The sequence below is a fragment of the Lethenteron reissneri genome, chromosome 53 (assembly GCF_015708825.2).
Source record: "Lethenteron reissneri isolate LAM-NWPU_2019-01 chromosome 53, ASM1570882v1, whole genome shotgun sequence".
NCBI lineage: Eukaryota > Metazoa > Chordata > Hyperoartia > Petromyzontiformes > Petromyzontidae > Lethenteron > Lethenteron reissneri.
In genome coordinates, this window is record NC_083831.1 from 9,040,215 (window position 1) to 9,054,847 (window position 14,633).

General features: G+C 51.3%; 1 protein-coding gene across 1 annotated transcript in view; it reads left to right on the top strand.

Annotated features, from left to right (window-relative positions):
• LOC133356220 (disheveled-associated activator of morphogenesis 2-like) overlaps positions 1–14,633 on the top strand; it is a 127,174-nt gene that overhangs the window by 93,218 nt on the left and 19,323 nt on the right. The window contains 12 exon segments of the mRNA XM_061573596.1: positions 1,443–1,581; positions 2,424–2,618; positions 3,680–3,790; positions 4,445–4,548; positions 5,363–5,429; positions 6,292–6,409; positions 7,978–8,116; positions 8,835–8,893; positions 9,930–10,120; positions 11,148–11,447; positions 13,170–13,277; positions 13,584–13,616. Coding sequence (XP_061429580.1) covers positions 1,443–1,581; positions 2,424–2,618; positions 3,680–3,790; positions 4,445–4,548; positions 5,363–5,429; positions 6,292–6,409; positions 7,978–8,116; positions 8,835–8,893; positions 9,930–10,120; positions 11,148–11,447; positions 13,170–13,277; positions 13,584–13,616 — 1,564 coding nt within the window.

The following is a 14,633-nucleotide window of genomic DNA, read 5'->3' on the forward strand; positions in this document are numbered from 1 at the left end:
GGTGCAGGCTTGGCAGAGCTTGATGACTCATTGTTATGGTCATTGCATGACATATTCCTAAGAAATATTTAGATGACACGCAATATATGACTGTACAGTTATATGTAAACATTTTTTCCATGACTCAATTTTACAAGTGCAATGTGGCGTTGAGGCTGTCCTCAGAATAACCACCAGTTTAATATTGTTTCCCTAGGCAATCTCTCTCCGGCAGCTGGCACAACACACAGCCAGCTAATACTCGAGGCCTCTTTGTTTTGATCTCTTTCTGACTCATCTCTCAATTATTCAGGGGCTATTTGTCTGCCTTTTGACTCAAGCCTGGACAATTTCCATGCACGTTTAAGGCCTCCCGGTGTTTTTGCTTCAAAGTCATCGCCATCGCTTGTGCGCGAGCGTTTGGGGCCTCTGAATATTTTTTTTTGTTTTTTTTGCGAGTAAGGGGATGAATAATTCAATCTTCACCTTGCGACGGTTTTTCCATCTCTCTTAAATAATTTACGAGTTCTACTGAAGCTCTGAAAAGTTCGGACAACGGGCGTTGTTGCGATTGTGCAGCGTAAAAAAGGGACAATGAGGTCATCGGTAAAAAATGTTTTTTATGTTGAATTTCTTTCGCACCATACGGAGTCAACTGTGCTCATCTGAGGTGCGAGGGAAGGACAACAAACGAATTATTTAAAAAAGTCAAATATTAAAAGAAGTAGCTGCTCGCAAATCCAAACAAAGCACTCCCTGGACATTATTTCCATATTAATAACTCGGCCAAGTTCACGTGAAGGAACCTGCAGAGCTAAGTAAGCGCCACTACGTTCAATAAGATGAATGACTCGCTTATTGACGAATACCCGTTCATTTCTATTAAATTTATCCACTTCCAAAAAACTTGCTTCTTTAAGGTAAACCAAGAGACAAATTGACAGGGCTACCATTTTTGGTGAATAAAAATGCGATACATTAAACGTGTGTAGCTTTAACGATGAATGCCCCAGACTGTAAGTGCAACCCACCTTCTTTAATAAGGGCGACACACGCTGGCAGAAAGCAGCCTCGGCATATAATCATCATAATACTGAGACCCAAGACCTCCTGCCAGCCAGCCTTGGACCTGGCCGAGCACAAGCGCCGTGGTGACGTCACCTCCACTTGGTGGCGAATGGCGGATGATGTTGGTTTACGTGTGTGCCTGTGTACGTGCGCACCTGTGTATGTATGTGCTTGAGTGTGTATGTGTGTGCATGCGTGTGTAAGTGTGTACGTGCATGTGTACATGTTTGCGTGTGTACGTGCACGTGTACATGTTTGCGTGTGTACGTGCATGTGTACATGTTTGCGTGTGTACGTGCACGTGTACATGTTTGCGTGTGTACGTGCATGTGTACATGTTTGCGTGTGTACGTGCACGTGTACATGTTTGCGTGTGTACGTGCGTTTGTTTGCAGATTCGTGACGCGCTTCATCGAGCTGGACGGCCTCACCTGCCTCCTCAACTTCCTCAAGTCCATGGACTACGACACAACGGAGAGCCGCGTGCATACCTCCCTCATCGGGTGCATCAAGGCCCTCATGAACAACTCTCAGGTGCATTACTCTTTGGTTCTTTCGGTAAAGTCACATAGGTGAAAAATTAAAATAAAAAATAAATTAAAAGATAAGAATAAAAATAAAGAATAAAAATAGAAATAACTAAATTAAATCACGACGTGTCGGGCGCAACACAAGCGTCCGTCATCAGGTGGGGACAACCACAGCGACAACAGTTGCTGAAGTATGCCAAAGAGATGACTCTGACAAGGGATTATATAGCTGAGGGGGCGGGGCGTGGGCTGGAGAGGAGCGGAAAGGCTGATCCTAAAGCTCGACCTCCTGCTGTGACACGTTGGGTGTGGGGGGAGAGAACTCTGCAGGCTCGAAACACTGCACGGCAAATTTACAAGCGATGGGAGTGAGCAAGGCTGGGAGTAGAAGACAGGTGATGCGGATATGAATATAAACTATAAGGTGCAGTTTGTTTTTACACGTGCGACATTCGCATTCTGCACTCGAGTAAATCTCAATCGGCAAAAACAACCGCCGTGACGTTAAACGCGTGTCGGGTGGAGGAGGGTGCATGACACACACTGCAATGCATCGCGCTCTTTCAGATGCGCTTCCGCGGCCGTCTGGAACGCTCTTCCGTCCGGTATTAGGAAGCCAACCGACTACTTTTGTTTGTAGCTCTCCATCCCTTCCCACTCATGCCTCTTACCACCCAGGTCCAAAGTTTTTGGGGAGGGTGGCGGGTTTGTCTAATGTCCGATTAGCACGTTTGGCCACGTAGTTCAACGCAATGATCTAGCCCAAAAACCAACTGTCGTCGTGAAAAACTTCATCTCATCGGTGGCCACGCTCATGCCTGCACCCCTCCGCCCACTGTCCCCCAGGGCCGAGCCCACGTGCTGGCACACCCAGCGAGCATCGAGACGATTGCGCAGAGCCTGCGCACGGAGAACGTGCGCACCAAGGTGGCCGTGCTGGAGATCCTGGGCGCGGTGTGCCTGGTGCCGGGCGGGCACAAGCGCGTGCTGCAGGCCATGCTGCACTACCAGAAGTATGCGGCGGAGCGCACACGCTTCCAGGTATAGACCACCCCCACCACCACCCCTCCCAACCACCCACCGGGGCTTCCTTCATCCAGCGCTGAGTGAATGAGAATCTTTATTTAGACCGGAGGAATCCGATGAGCTACGAAGCGCTTTTTCACACATGTCCACGAGTGTGTGCGAGTACCCGCTGATGCGGACTGTCGGTGGCGTGGTGACCTTGACCCAATGCTAGCAATCGCGCGATCGTATCGACGCACTTACCCACCTTATGCCTAACTCCCTCGCCTGGTATACAGGAATTCGATGGTTCGACCCCGGACCCTGTCAATGCCCGTTGTATATTTGGAGTCCCCGTGCATTCTCTCTCTCCCCATGGTCACGTGGATTGTTGATGCGGGTTCCTCCGGTTTTGCCCCCCCTCCACAATTAGAAACAAGACACGTTTATATGATTTGGCTGCTACTATGAATTTCCACGTGTGGTTATGATATAAGCCACTTCATTGAGCTGTTACGTGTGGTCAGGTCGCCTCTGAAAAAGAGCTAATAGCTCAGTGGGCTTTACCTGGTAAATAAAATATAAATAGTAGTCCTAATTCTAGCATTAGGAATCTTGCATAACTGTTGCCTCTGGACTTAACCCAACGATATGTATATCCTCATACAGTAAACCAGTTGGCTCTTGTTTAACTCCTTAACCCCCCAATATCATTATTAAACACCTCAGAGTTACGTGTGTGTATGTATGTTGAACTTCTTTTGCACCGTACGTAGCCAACGGAGTTCACATGGATACCTGAGATTGTGTGTGCTCTGTTGACCAAAACCACTTTTCAACAAACACGCCTTTCAACAAACTCTGGATTAATCTCTCTACCACATTGCCGCACCAAATTTCACGTACCGATTGGGCAAAAATGGCTCTGGTTTATCATGGCCCTGAAGCCTCCTATCACGCGGAGAGAAATGTTGGATGTCGCACCGAACGACACAACCCCTTAGAGCTACGCAGCACAAACCGCGACGAACACCTATGCGGTCGTCTCTGCCACGTTTCGTCTCCCTGTGCCTCCCTCACCCCTCTTCCCTCATCAGACGCTCGTGAACGAGTTGGACCGCAGCACGGGGCGCTATCGCGACGAGGTCAGCCTCAAGACGGCCATCATGTCCTTCATCAACGCCGTCCTCAACGCCGGCGCCGGCAAGGTGACGACCCTCGCACGCTCGCACGCACGCACGCGCTGTTGCGCGATGCCCATCCTTGGCCCATTGCCATCAGCTTAATTGTTTTTGACAGCTGACCCTTGTGGCCTCATCGTCCAGCCGCAATGCCTCAAACTGCCAGAGGTTTACAATGCCGCTTCCGTATTTGAACCGGGAGTCTCAGCAGTTGTCTCAAGAGCCGCCCGGCCATCTCGTATTATCCAACCGACGTAATTCTTAAGTCTGTACCGCAATCGAGGTGGTTAACATTGCAAGCGGCACGACTACCCCAACACGGAGAGAGGCTGCGCTAACAAAACACGCTTTTCGTTTTCGTGCGTAGCCTTGAGTCAGCTTGTACGGCCCTCCGCACGAGGGCCCTCCCCATGCCTTATCGGGTCGCTGGACACTCCAGCTCGCGAAAGTTGGGGAGGGGCGAGGTGACGGAGGACCCTTTGCGATACCGCACGGCTTCGACGTTAGCCGTGGCCGGTAACCGAGCTTGCCTAGTCGACCGATGAGATTCGTCCCAAACGGTCACCCGGGGGCACCCTGGGCTCGAGAGAGTTATAAACGAGCCGGGCGATGGCCGCGGGGCAGCCGTCGTGTTGCGTGCGTGGCGTGACGATGACGTTGGCGGCGGCGGCGGCGTTGCAGGACAACATGGAGTTCCGCGTGCACCTGCGCTACGAGTTCCTAATGCTGGGGATCCAGCCGGTGATCGACAAGCTGCGGGGACACGACAACGCCACCCTCGACAAGTGAGACACGTACACACACGCACACACACATCCTCGCAGACATGCGCTAGCTTGAAGACTCACTTCTTTAGAACTGCACCTCCGATTAGCACGATTGGCTACGTACGGTGTGTAATAAGTTAAATGTACGTACATGCATGCAGCTAGCGCCCAAATGGTAACGCGACGATCTCGTCACGGAGGTGGCCTCAGAAATCGCGAATTTCAACGAAGTCCGTGAAATCTTGGGAATTCACTGTAAAAATGCATTAAACTAGGGGCTTCCTTCATGTAATTTCAAAGACGCCGTGCGTCATGTGGCTGGAAATACATATTTATAACAACCCACAGACTCAACATTGCCTGGAGACTTAATACTGCCCTTAGACTCACACTGCCCATAGACTCAACACTGCCCATAGACTCAACACTGCCCATAGACTCAACACTGCCCATAAACTCACACTGCCCGTAGACTCACACTGCCCGTAGACTCACACTGCTCATAGACTCAACACTGCCCGTAGACTCAACACTGCCCGTAGACTCAACACTGCCCGTAGACTCAACACTGCCCGTAGACTCAACACTGCCCGTAGACTCCACACTGCCCGTAGACTCACACTGCCCATAGACTCAACACTCCTCGTACTCTCACACTGCCCATAGACTCACACTGCCCGTAGACTCACACTGCCCATAGACTCACACTGCCCATAGACTCACACTGCCCATAGACTCAACACTGCCCGTAGACTCAACACTGCCCATAGACCTGTCCCATAGCAATACGGGGCATTACGCATATAACACGTGTTTCTGTTTACTCCGGCAGGCATTTAGACTTCTTTGAAATGATCAGGAACGAAGACGAAGCGGAGCTGGCCAAGCGATTCGACATGGTGGGTCTCCCGTTCGTTTGGAATACTCCACGAGACGCCGCGCACGCACACACTCACTCACTCGTTCCACTCACCCGACTTCGTCAGATGTCGGAAGGCAACCGAGGAGAGTGCTCGGATGGGCGACCACCATAGCAGGTTGATATGTGCGTATGTTGAACTCCTTTCGCAGCGTACGTGGCCAGCCATGGTCATCGGAGGTGCGGGGCAAGGACAACAAACTAAGCACAATAAAGCAGTTCTAAAGAAATGGGTTTTCGATCTAGAATTAGCTGTGCATAGCCCTAGTGGCTTCCTAATAATGTAGGCTGCTGTTGCTGCTGGGCTATGCGGTGGGCAGCAGAAGATCTTGCAGCAAAATCCGTTGTCGTACTCCACGTCTCCGCTACGCACATCTTTTCTCGCCACCTTCAATACGGACCTAGCCGGTGTGGTAAAGGGCGGTCGGATCACCCCCGCGACCCGCATTGTTGGGGAAGCCCTCTCACCCAGTGGTAGATTTGACTAAGGAACATCAACCATCACGCGAACTCTGGTCATCCTCGCAGCACCTTTTGGCTAGCCATCGAACAGACGTGGTCACTGCGGTCATCTGGAATGCTCTTCCGATATCAGGAAGCCACCGGAGCTGTTCACTTTTGAATCCTCTAGATTGAAAGTATATTAATTTAGAACTGCTTTTTGTGTTTAGGTTGTTATCTTTCCCACGCACCTCTGATTAGCACGGTTGGCTACGTACGGTGCTAAAGGAGTTCAACGTACATGCATACGTACATGCACAGGTTGATTTACATTGTCCCGAAACGTGTAACGGCCGACGCGCGATTCTCTGCGGTCTCGTCCTTTGCCTCCCGTACCACAGACCCACGTGGACACGAAGAGCGTGGGACAGATGTTCGACGTGATCCGGAAGAAGCTGGCGCACACGGAGGCGTACCCCCACCTCGTGTCCATCCTGCAGCACTGCCTAGAGATGCCCTGTGAGACCCCCCCCCCCCCCAGCACCATTGACCCCTAGCGCACGAACCATCATCTTGATATCTCACGGCAACGTCCCGTCATCGCAAGCCGATGGGTTTTCGGCCTCCGCCTTGTTTCGAGAGGATTTATTTTATTCGGACGTTTCCCGTGACGACTGAAAAGGCCGATGGCGGAACGCCGGGGCCTGCTTGTGCCGCCGCGGTTGCCACCTCTGTACTTGACTGTGGTGGTCCTGTCATGGCTGCTGACTTTGTGAGTGCCCCAAGGCTGATGGCGCCGTGCTTTAGTACGCACGCCGACGCTCGTCCCGGATCGAATGAATCCATCTGATGCCGTGGTCCCGTGCGCCTACCCAGAGTACACTGCGCCGGTTTTCCCTGTCTCTTGCCCGAGCTTCACACCCATTGACGTTGATGTGAGAGGTCTTTGAGATCATGCTCACGAGACGTCCTTGTGAAATAAATTCAACAAAATAAAATTTCAGCACGTTTATGTCAATAACACCTGCGGCCTTAAAAGGAATCGTATGCAATAGGCGACGTTTTGGGCAATGTCCCTTCATATCACGTAAGTCGGTGCTGAATTGTATATGATATAGCTCCATCCTCATCGATCCAATCAGCTTGTGCGTGCACAGGTGTTAGGTGGATCGTTACATGTCAGGACCATAAGAGATGGTGGCAGCTTGGGCAGGCCTTCATCATCCAGCAGTGCATTGAACAAAGCCAATGATATTCTTGGTTCTTTCGGGAAAGTCACGTAGAAGGGAAAAAAAATACAAATATAAAACAAAAATTCTCACGACGTTTTGACTGCAACACAAGCAATCATCTTGCTGTGGATTTCACGCCTGATGATGATTGCTTGTGTTGCAGTCGAAACGTCGTGAGAATTTTTATTGTTTTATATTTTTATTAATTTTTTGTTTCCCTTCTACCTGACTTTACCGAAAGAACCAAGAATATGAATCCCTGCAGTCATGAAAGATTTAAATGAAAGTCAATGATGTTGATGATAATTAAAGAACCATGTTCCTGTCGGTGTTGAGTACTAACGTGAGCTTTGATGCGCGAATCCCAGTTGTTGAGATATTAATACCGGGGTTTAGTTTTAATGCGAATATGGTTTATTTTTTATGCGACTGTGGCTCTCGGTTTCGATTTAAAGCTTTCGTGACTGCAAGGATTCATCTTCTTGGTTCTTTCTGTAAAGTTACGTAGAAGGGAAAAAATAAAATAATAAAAATAAAACATAATAAAATAATTCTCACGATGTTTCGGCCACAACACAAGCAGCCGTCTCTCATTCAGACGCTGTCTTCCCGACAGACCTGTTCTTCACCTGAGGACGGCTGCTTGCGTTGTGGCCGAAACGTCGTGAGAATTGTATTTTATAATGTTTTATTTGTATTATTTTATAATGTTTTATTTGTATTTTTTTATTATTTCCCTTCTGCGTGACTTTACCGAAAGAACCAAGAAGATGTGGCTCTCGGCTTCGAACGTCGGGATCTCGGCTGCGACGCGCGAGTTGAAGGGCGCCGGTGTGTGTCTCCCGCTGCGTGCAGACAAGCGCAACGGCACCATGGTGCAGCAGTGGCAGCTGCTGGACCGCATCCTGCAGCAGGTGGTGCTGCAGAGCGACCGCGGGGAGGACCCCGACGTGGCGCCGCTGGAAAACTTCAGTGTGAAGAACATCGTGCGCATGTGAGTGGACCATTGTGTGAGCCCGTGAGCCCGTGTGAGTGACCCATCGTGCGCATGTGAGTGGACCATTGTGTGACCCATCGTGAGTGACCCATCGTGCGCATGTGAGTGACCCATCGTGTGAGTGACCCATCGTGTACTTGCGAGTGACCCGTCATGCACATGTGAGTGACCCATCGTGTGTCACCCATTGTGTGAGTCACCCATCGTGTGATTGACCCATCGTGTGAGTGACCCATCGTGTTCATGTGAGTGACCCATCGTGTGAGTGACCCATCGTGTTCATGTGAGTGACCCATCGTGTGCGTGACCCATCGTGTGAGTGACCCATCGTGTGAGTGACCCATTGTGTTCATGTGAGTGACCCATCGTGTGTGTCACCCATCGTGTGAGTGACCCATCGTGTGCGTGACCCATCGTGTGAGTGACCCATCGTGTGAGTGACCCATCGTGTTCATGTGAGTGACTCATCGTGTGCGTGACCCATCGTGTGAGTGACCCATCGCGTGCGTGTGAGTGACCCAGGTGTTGTAGGTTGTGAAGTTGAGAGGTGACCAGGAGATGAAGTTGTGTTGAGTATTAACGTAAGTTACTCCCTGAGATGCTAGCTCATGGGGATGTCAGACCGTTCTCTTTGCTGGGCCTCTTCGTCGGCCAACCTCCTGTGCCGACGGCGTCGTACGGCGGAGTGATGGCGTCACGTGTTTGTCTTTCGCAGGTTGGTGAACGAGAACGAGGTCAAGCAGTGGAAAGAGCAGGCGGAGAAGACGAGAAAGGGTCAGTGAACTGCCCGACGAGTGCAGCTAAGGCTTAGCGTGCTCAAGTTATAAACGGTGTTGTGGCCCATTGTGCAGATGTCCTCCCCTCTATAGCACCCGGGTCAGTCGCACAGAAGTGGCTTCGTACTCAAATTATAAACACGGTCTTACTTTTGTTGAAGTTCGTGTTGTTTAAGCAGGCGAGAACTCGAGAGACCGCGATAGTCTCATCCGCAAGAGTGACCTGGGGTGTTAATTAGTCCGAGCGTCGGGGCAATTATTGCTGTGTCAGAATCTCAAATAGGTAATTTGGCGAGCAATTTGGAATTCCTGAAATGGCCCACTCTTGCGTATTACGCTCAGGGGATCTTTGACATCCACTGCACGCATCATTATTACGTTTGCTCTGCCCGCAGTAATAAGTGGGGCGGCCGCTGGAATTGAACCGTGAGCCTTTGCAGCATGCGGCGAGCGCGCTACCGCTGGGCCACATTGCCGCATTCAAAATATTTGCCGCCCCCCCCCCCCTCTCGTGCCTGATTAGTGCGGCTAAGATGGTCGCGGCGACGGATGCAATTTTGTCCGTTGCGAAGTTGTAGAGCCACGCGTGAAACTAACTCGTAGGCCCCGAGGCAAGCCTGATTAACCTACGTTCCCCACGCCCGATCCAAACCGTGGGGGCTCTATCGCTGCCAACAAAAAAAGTACATTGTCCGTAGGCCTCGGCAAGGTAAGGTAATTTACCCTTTTTACCGGGTAAAAGGGTAAAGGTGTCGACATGCCAAGGGGTAAGGGTAAAAGGGTAGGGTAAAGGGTAGGGTAAAGGTAGGCTCGTTGCTTTTTACCTTTTACCTTACCTGCTAAAGGGTAAAAGGTAGGGTAGAGTGATTGTATTGTGGCAAGGTTAAAGGTAAGGTAAAGGTAGGCTCGTTGCTTGTACACTTTTACCTTACCTTGCCGAGGCCTAATTGTCCGGTCGCTCATTTCGCAAGCGAAAACGAAAACGAACGCGGAGCGACGCTCATCCCTGTCCCTCTCTCGCGTGCGGGCGGCAGAGCACAGCGAGCTGATGCAGCGGCTGGAGAAGAAGGAACGCGAGTGCGAGGCCAAGACGCAGGAGCGCGAGGACATGATGACGACGCTCAACAAGATGAAGGACAAGCTCCAGCGCGAGGCGGCCGAGCGGCGACAGGCCGAGGAGCAGGCGCGCGAGCTGCAGTCGCGGCTCGACGCGTACCTCGCCTCTGTGAGTACCTCTCTCTAATGTACCTCGCCTCTGTGAGCACCTCTCTGTCCATCAAGTGTACCTCGCCTCTGTGAGTACCTCTCTCTAATGTACCTCGCCTCTGTGAGCACCTCTCTGTCCATCAAGTGTACCTCGCCTCTGTGAGTACCTCTGTCCATCAAGAGTACCTCTCTCTAATGTACCTCGCCTCTGTGAATACCTCTGTCCATCAAGTGTACCTCGCCTCCACGCGTACCTCTCTGTATAAGTATATCTCTCTAATGTACCTTGCCTCCATTCGTACCTGTCTTTCCCAATAGTGTACCACCTTGTGTGAGCATCTCTAGTGTACCCTGCTGCTGTGAGTACCTCTCTATCCTTCGCGTGTATTTTCCTGTGCGAGTACCTCCCTCTTTTTAGCACACCTCCTAGTGTGGCGACATCTCTGTCCAGCGCATGTCACTGTACGAGTACTTTTGCCCCCCCCCCCGTGTTCCTTGCCTCTGCGAGTATGTCACCCTCGTTGACCTCTTCCCATGAGCGCTGCTTACTTTAGTGTGCCTCGTCTTTGTAAGCGTCTTCATGGAGGGTTACCTCACCTTCCACAAGTAACCTCCAGCTTCAGGATAACCCGCCAGTGGCCGCGAGCTGTTGGGCAACGGCGGCGTGCGTGGCGACGTCCCATGGTTGTTGCGTCGAGCCGCGTTCACACATTTCCCTTTTTTTAGCCGTCGGTGATATTTTTGTGAAACGGTGTTATTGTGGCTATAAGCCTCTCTCAACATTTGGTGTAACTCGATGAATAATTATTCATCTAGAGTTGAGGTCGCGACCCATTTCAATTACGATTTACGTTTCTGTTCGAATGGCAACAGCGCTGGCGACGGCGGGCAACTATATTTGATGACGATATTTGCAGCGGACGATTCCGGCGACGTTGCTTTTTTGCTGCGGCGGATCGCCGCCGACGGTGCGCACCGCGGAAAAACGACAACGGTGATGAAGCTGCGGCTGACGGCGACTGTGACCACTCCGATGTCGTTCCCAGGGTGGCAGCATCGGAGGGCCGCGGGTGCCCTTGCCTACCAGCGGCCTGCCAGGTGCGAGCGGGGAAACCGTGCCAGCCTTGAGCTCTTCAAACCTGGCTCCGCCGGCACCACCCCCACCTCCCGGTGGGGTCCCTCCCCCGCCGCCCCCTCCTCCTCCGCCTCCTCCAGGAGGACCCCCCGGTGCCCCCCCACCCCCGCCGGGAATGCTGGGATCGGGGCCTCCTTCGGAACTCCCCAAGAAGAAGATCCCACAGCCGTCGAACCCTCTCAAGTCGTTCAACTGGTCCAAGCTGCCTGAGGTGACACAGACCTTGTTATTCGTATGATGTGGTGGCGATATGTTAACTACCTCGCCTGGTATACAGGAGGTTGTGGGTTTGATCCTGACCATGACTTAATTCTAGATTTGAAGCTTTCGTGACTGCAAGGATTCATATTCTTAGGTTTTTTCGGTAAAGTCACGTAGGTAAAACATCAAAATTAATAAAAATAAAATAAAATAAAGATCACGACGTTTCGGAGGCAACACAAGTCTCCGTCATCAGGTGGGACCGTCACAGCCAGATTAGCTGCATCAAGTGAGGCAATGATTCAAGATGTAATCCCTTAAAAGCGAGTTGAGAGGGGGGGGGGGAGCTCATCAGAATGTGGTAGCCAATGAATGGAACGTATCTGGAGGGAGGGGGGCGGGACCAAAAGGGTGGGCAACGGTGTGGAAGCGATTGTGCGCAAGCGACAATCGCTTCCACGCCGTCGCCCACCATTTTGGCCCCGCCCCCCTCCCTCCCGATACGTTCCATTCATTGGCTACCACATTCTGATGAGCTCCCCCCCCCCTCTCCTCCCCCCTCAACTCGCTTTTAAGGGATTACATCTTGAATCATTGCCTCACTTGATGCAGCTAATCTGGCTGTGACGGTCCCACCTGATGACGGAGACTTGTGTTGCCTCCAAAACGTCGTGATCTTTATATTATCTTATTTTTTATTTTTATTAATTTTGATGTTTTACCTACGTGACTTTACCGAAAAAACCTAAGAATATGAACCTGACCCTGACGTTTGCTGTATATTTGCGTTTGCCCGTCTCTCTCTCCGTGGTCGCGTAGATTTTTCTCTCGCTCCTCCCGATTTTTTCTTCCACATTTAGAATCAACGTGCGTTTAGAGTATTGGGCTACTATACATTTTGACGTGACAAGCCAATTCGTTAAGCTATCATTTTATGGCCACGTCGCTTCTGAAAAAGAGTTATGTAGCTCGGCGAGCTTCATCTGGTAAAATTAGAAATGGTTTAGTCGGAATCGTTTAATTGAACAGAATGTGTTGCTTGTGCGACATATGCACCGTCAGTGGCCAAGATTAATATCACAGTCCTGCGATGCAGCAGTCCACCTCTCATTGCCCCACACTCGTTTGGTGAATGTCCTCTCGCTGACTGCGTTCCTTCCATTGGCCGCCGCTGCTGCATAGTAAGTTTCGCCTACCGGCCATTGACCCTCCCAGCCACATGCTCTGGCCAAACCCACTTTCTCTTCTAACAGTCACTGTGATATCATTAACTTGATTAGCGACACCTGGATGGTTGCATCAATTTCCAACGCTTGTATGATCATAATTGTAATGGACATTCGTTTTGCGTTTTCCAGAATATTGATTCATTTAATGTGCTTATGTGGTCGATATCTTTGTCTTTGATAGTAGAGAAGTAGAGAGCGGTCGTGCAGCCGGTTAGCGCTACAAACTCGTTGAACCGGAGTTCGATTCCCTCTCATGGCCAACACCAGTGACGATTATCCGAATCGGTCCTGGGCCTCCCCTAGGTCGACTCAGCCTCAAACGAGTACCTGGTGTATTGTGTAAGCATTGAGACTAGGGAGACAAAGGCAGCCAGGCGTAGTGTTGGCCACCCACCTCCTCATAGGTGCACACGAACAACACTTGCTCGGGAAACCATTCCCAAGCCCGGCTTGCACTTGTGGCTGGCCTTCACGGACCGTCTGCCGCTGCTTCTCCTCCACAGAACAAGATCTCGAGCACGGTGTGGAGTGAGATCGATGACCTGCGAGCGTTCAAGGTGCTGGACCTTGCAGACATCGAGCGCATGTTCTCCGCCTACCAGCGACAGCAGGTGCGTGTGTGCGTGCGTGCGTACAGCGATGAAGCCCACGCGTTTCAATTGACCTTGCGTCACGTGACACGGCGGGCGCCCAATGGCCTGCATATAATCGTGACAACTCGTTGAATCGATACTTTCCTAGATGCTACTGCATGGAACAGGCCTAGTTGTCCATGTAACTAGCTGCTAACGCACATTGCACACTTGCCGTTAAGAATGCCTGTGTGGAGTACTTAAATGCCAAGTGCTCGCTCACCCCCTCTGCTGTGTTTCTCTCCTGCTGGCACGATGACCTTTAACCCGCTCACAAAAATCAAGGACCCCATGTTCAATGTGGGTAGCTTCAGGCAGGTGAGTGCGCCGCGTGCTGCCATGCACACGCGCCAACCGTGTTGGGCCCATTGGGAGTTGAGTCGAGGGAGTTGCTCGGGACCACCTGGGGTGGCAAATGCTACCAGTGTCCACCACTCTGTGTCCACCACGGGCAGTGTCCACCACGGGCAGTGTCCACCATGAGCAGTGTCCACCACGGGCAGTGTCCACCACAAGCAGTGTCCACCACGAGCAGTAGTCACCATGGGCGGTGGCCACCGTGGGCAGAAAGCTTAGCCTATGTACCATCTGTTTTGTAATACACGCTCCCTGTATGTTTTCATGTTCTGTGCATCTTTCGCATCGCACGATAGTCGATTTTATATTGCTCCAACACGAGGTTCACATTTTTGTGATCTGGAGCTAAAACGCTTCCCCAAGTGGTGCCGATTGGGCCTGCTTCAGGCCAAGGGCTGAAGGACCATGCCATCATATATTCATTTGCATCATAATTACATGAGTAGAGGCGTTCATGAAAATGGGTTTCAAGCAAGAACGTTCGTTTGTCGGCGAGTGGGTCGAAGGAAACAGTTGCTTAGATTTGCCGTAATTGAGATCACGGTTGTGTGCGTGCGTGAGAAGCGGTGCCTTAGTGGTTAGCGCGTTACCACTCCGAACTTCCTGCTCATGGACAACACCAGTGACGATTGTTTGAACCGGTCCTGGGCCTCCCCTAGGTCGACTTAGCCTCAAATTAGTACCTGGTGTGGTGTGTTACCATTGCCACTAGGGAGACATGCCGACCTTCATAGCTGCTCCCTAACAGCACTTGCCCCAACAGTCTGTTCAGGCTATACTGGGGATCTTTGTCTTTGGGTCATCTCTAACCAATCAGCATGAAGTAGTTCTTCTGCTATCCTGTGGGGTTAGTGTGTGTCCACCACAGGCAGTGTCGGTGGCTCGGAGATGTTAACTACATCGCCTCGTATACAGGAGGTCGTGGAGTCGATCCCGACCCTGACGCCCGCTGCTGTATATTTGGAGTTTGCGGTGTCT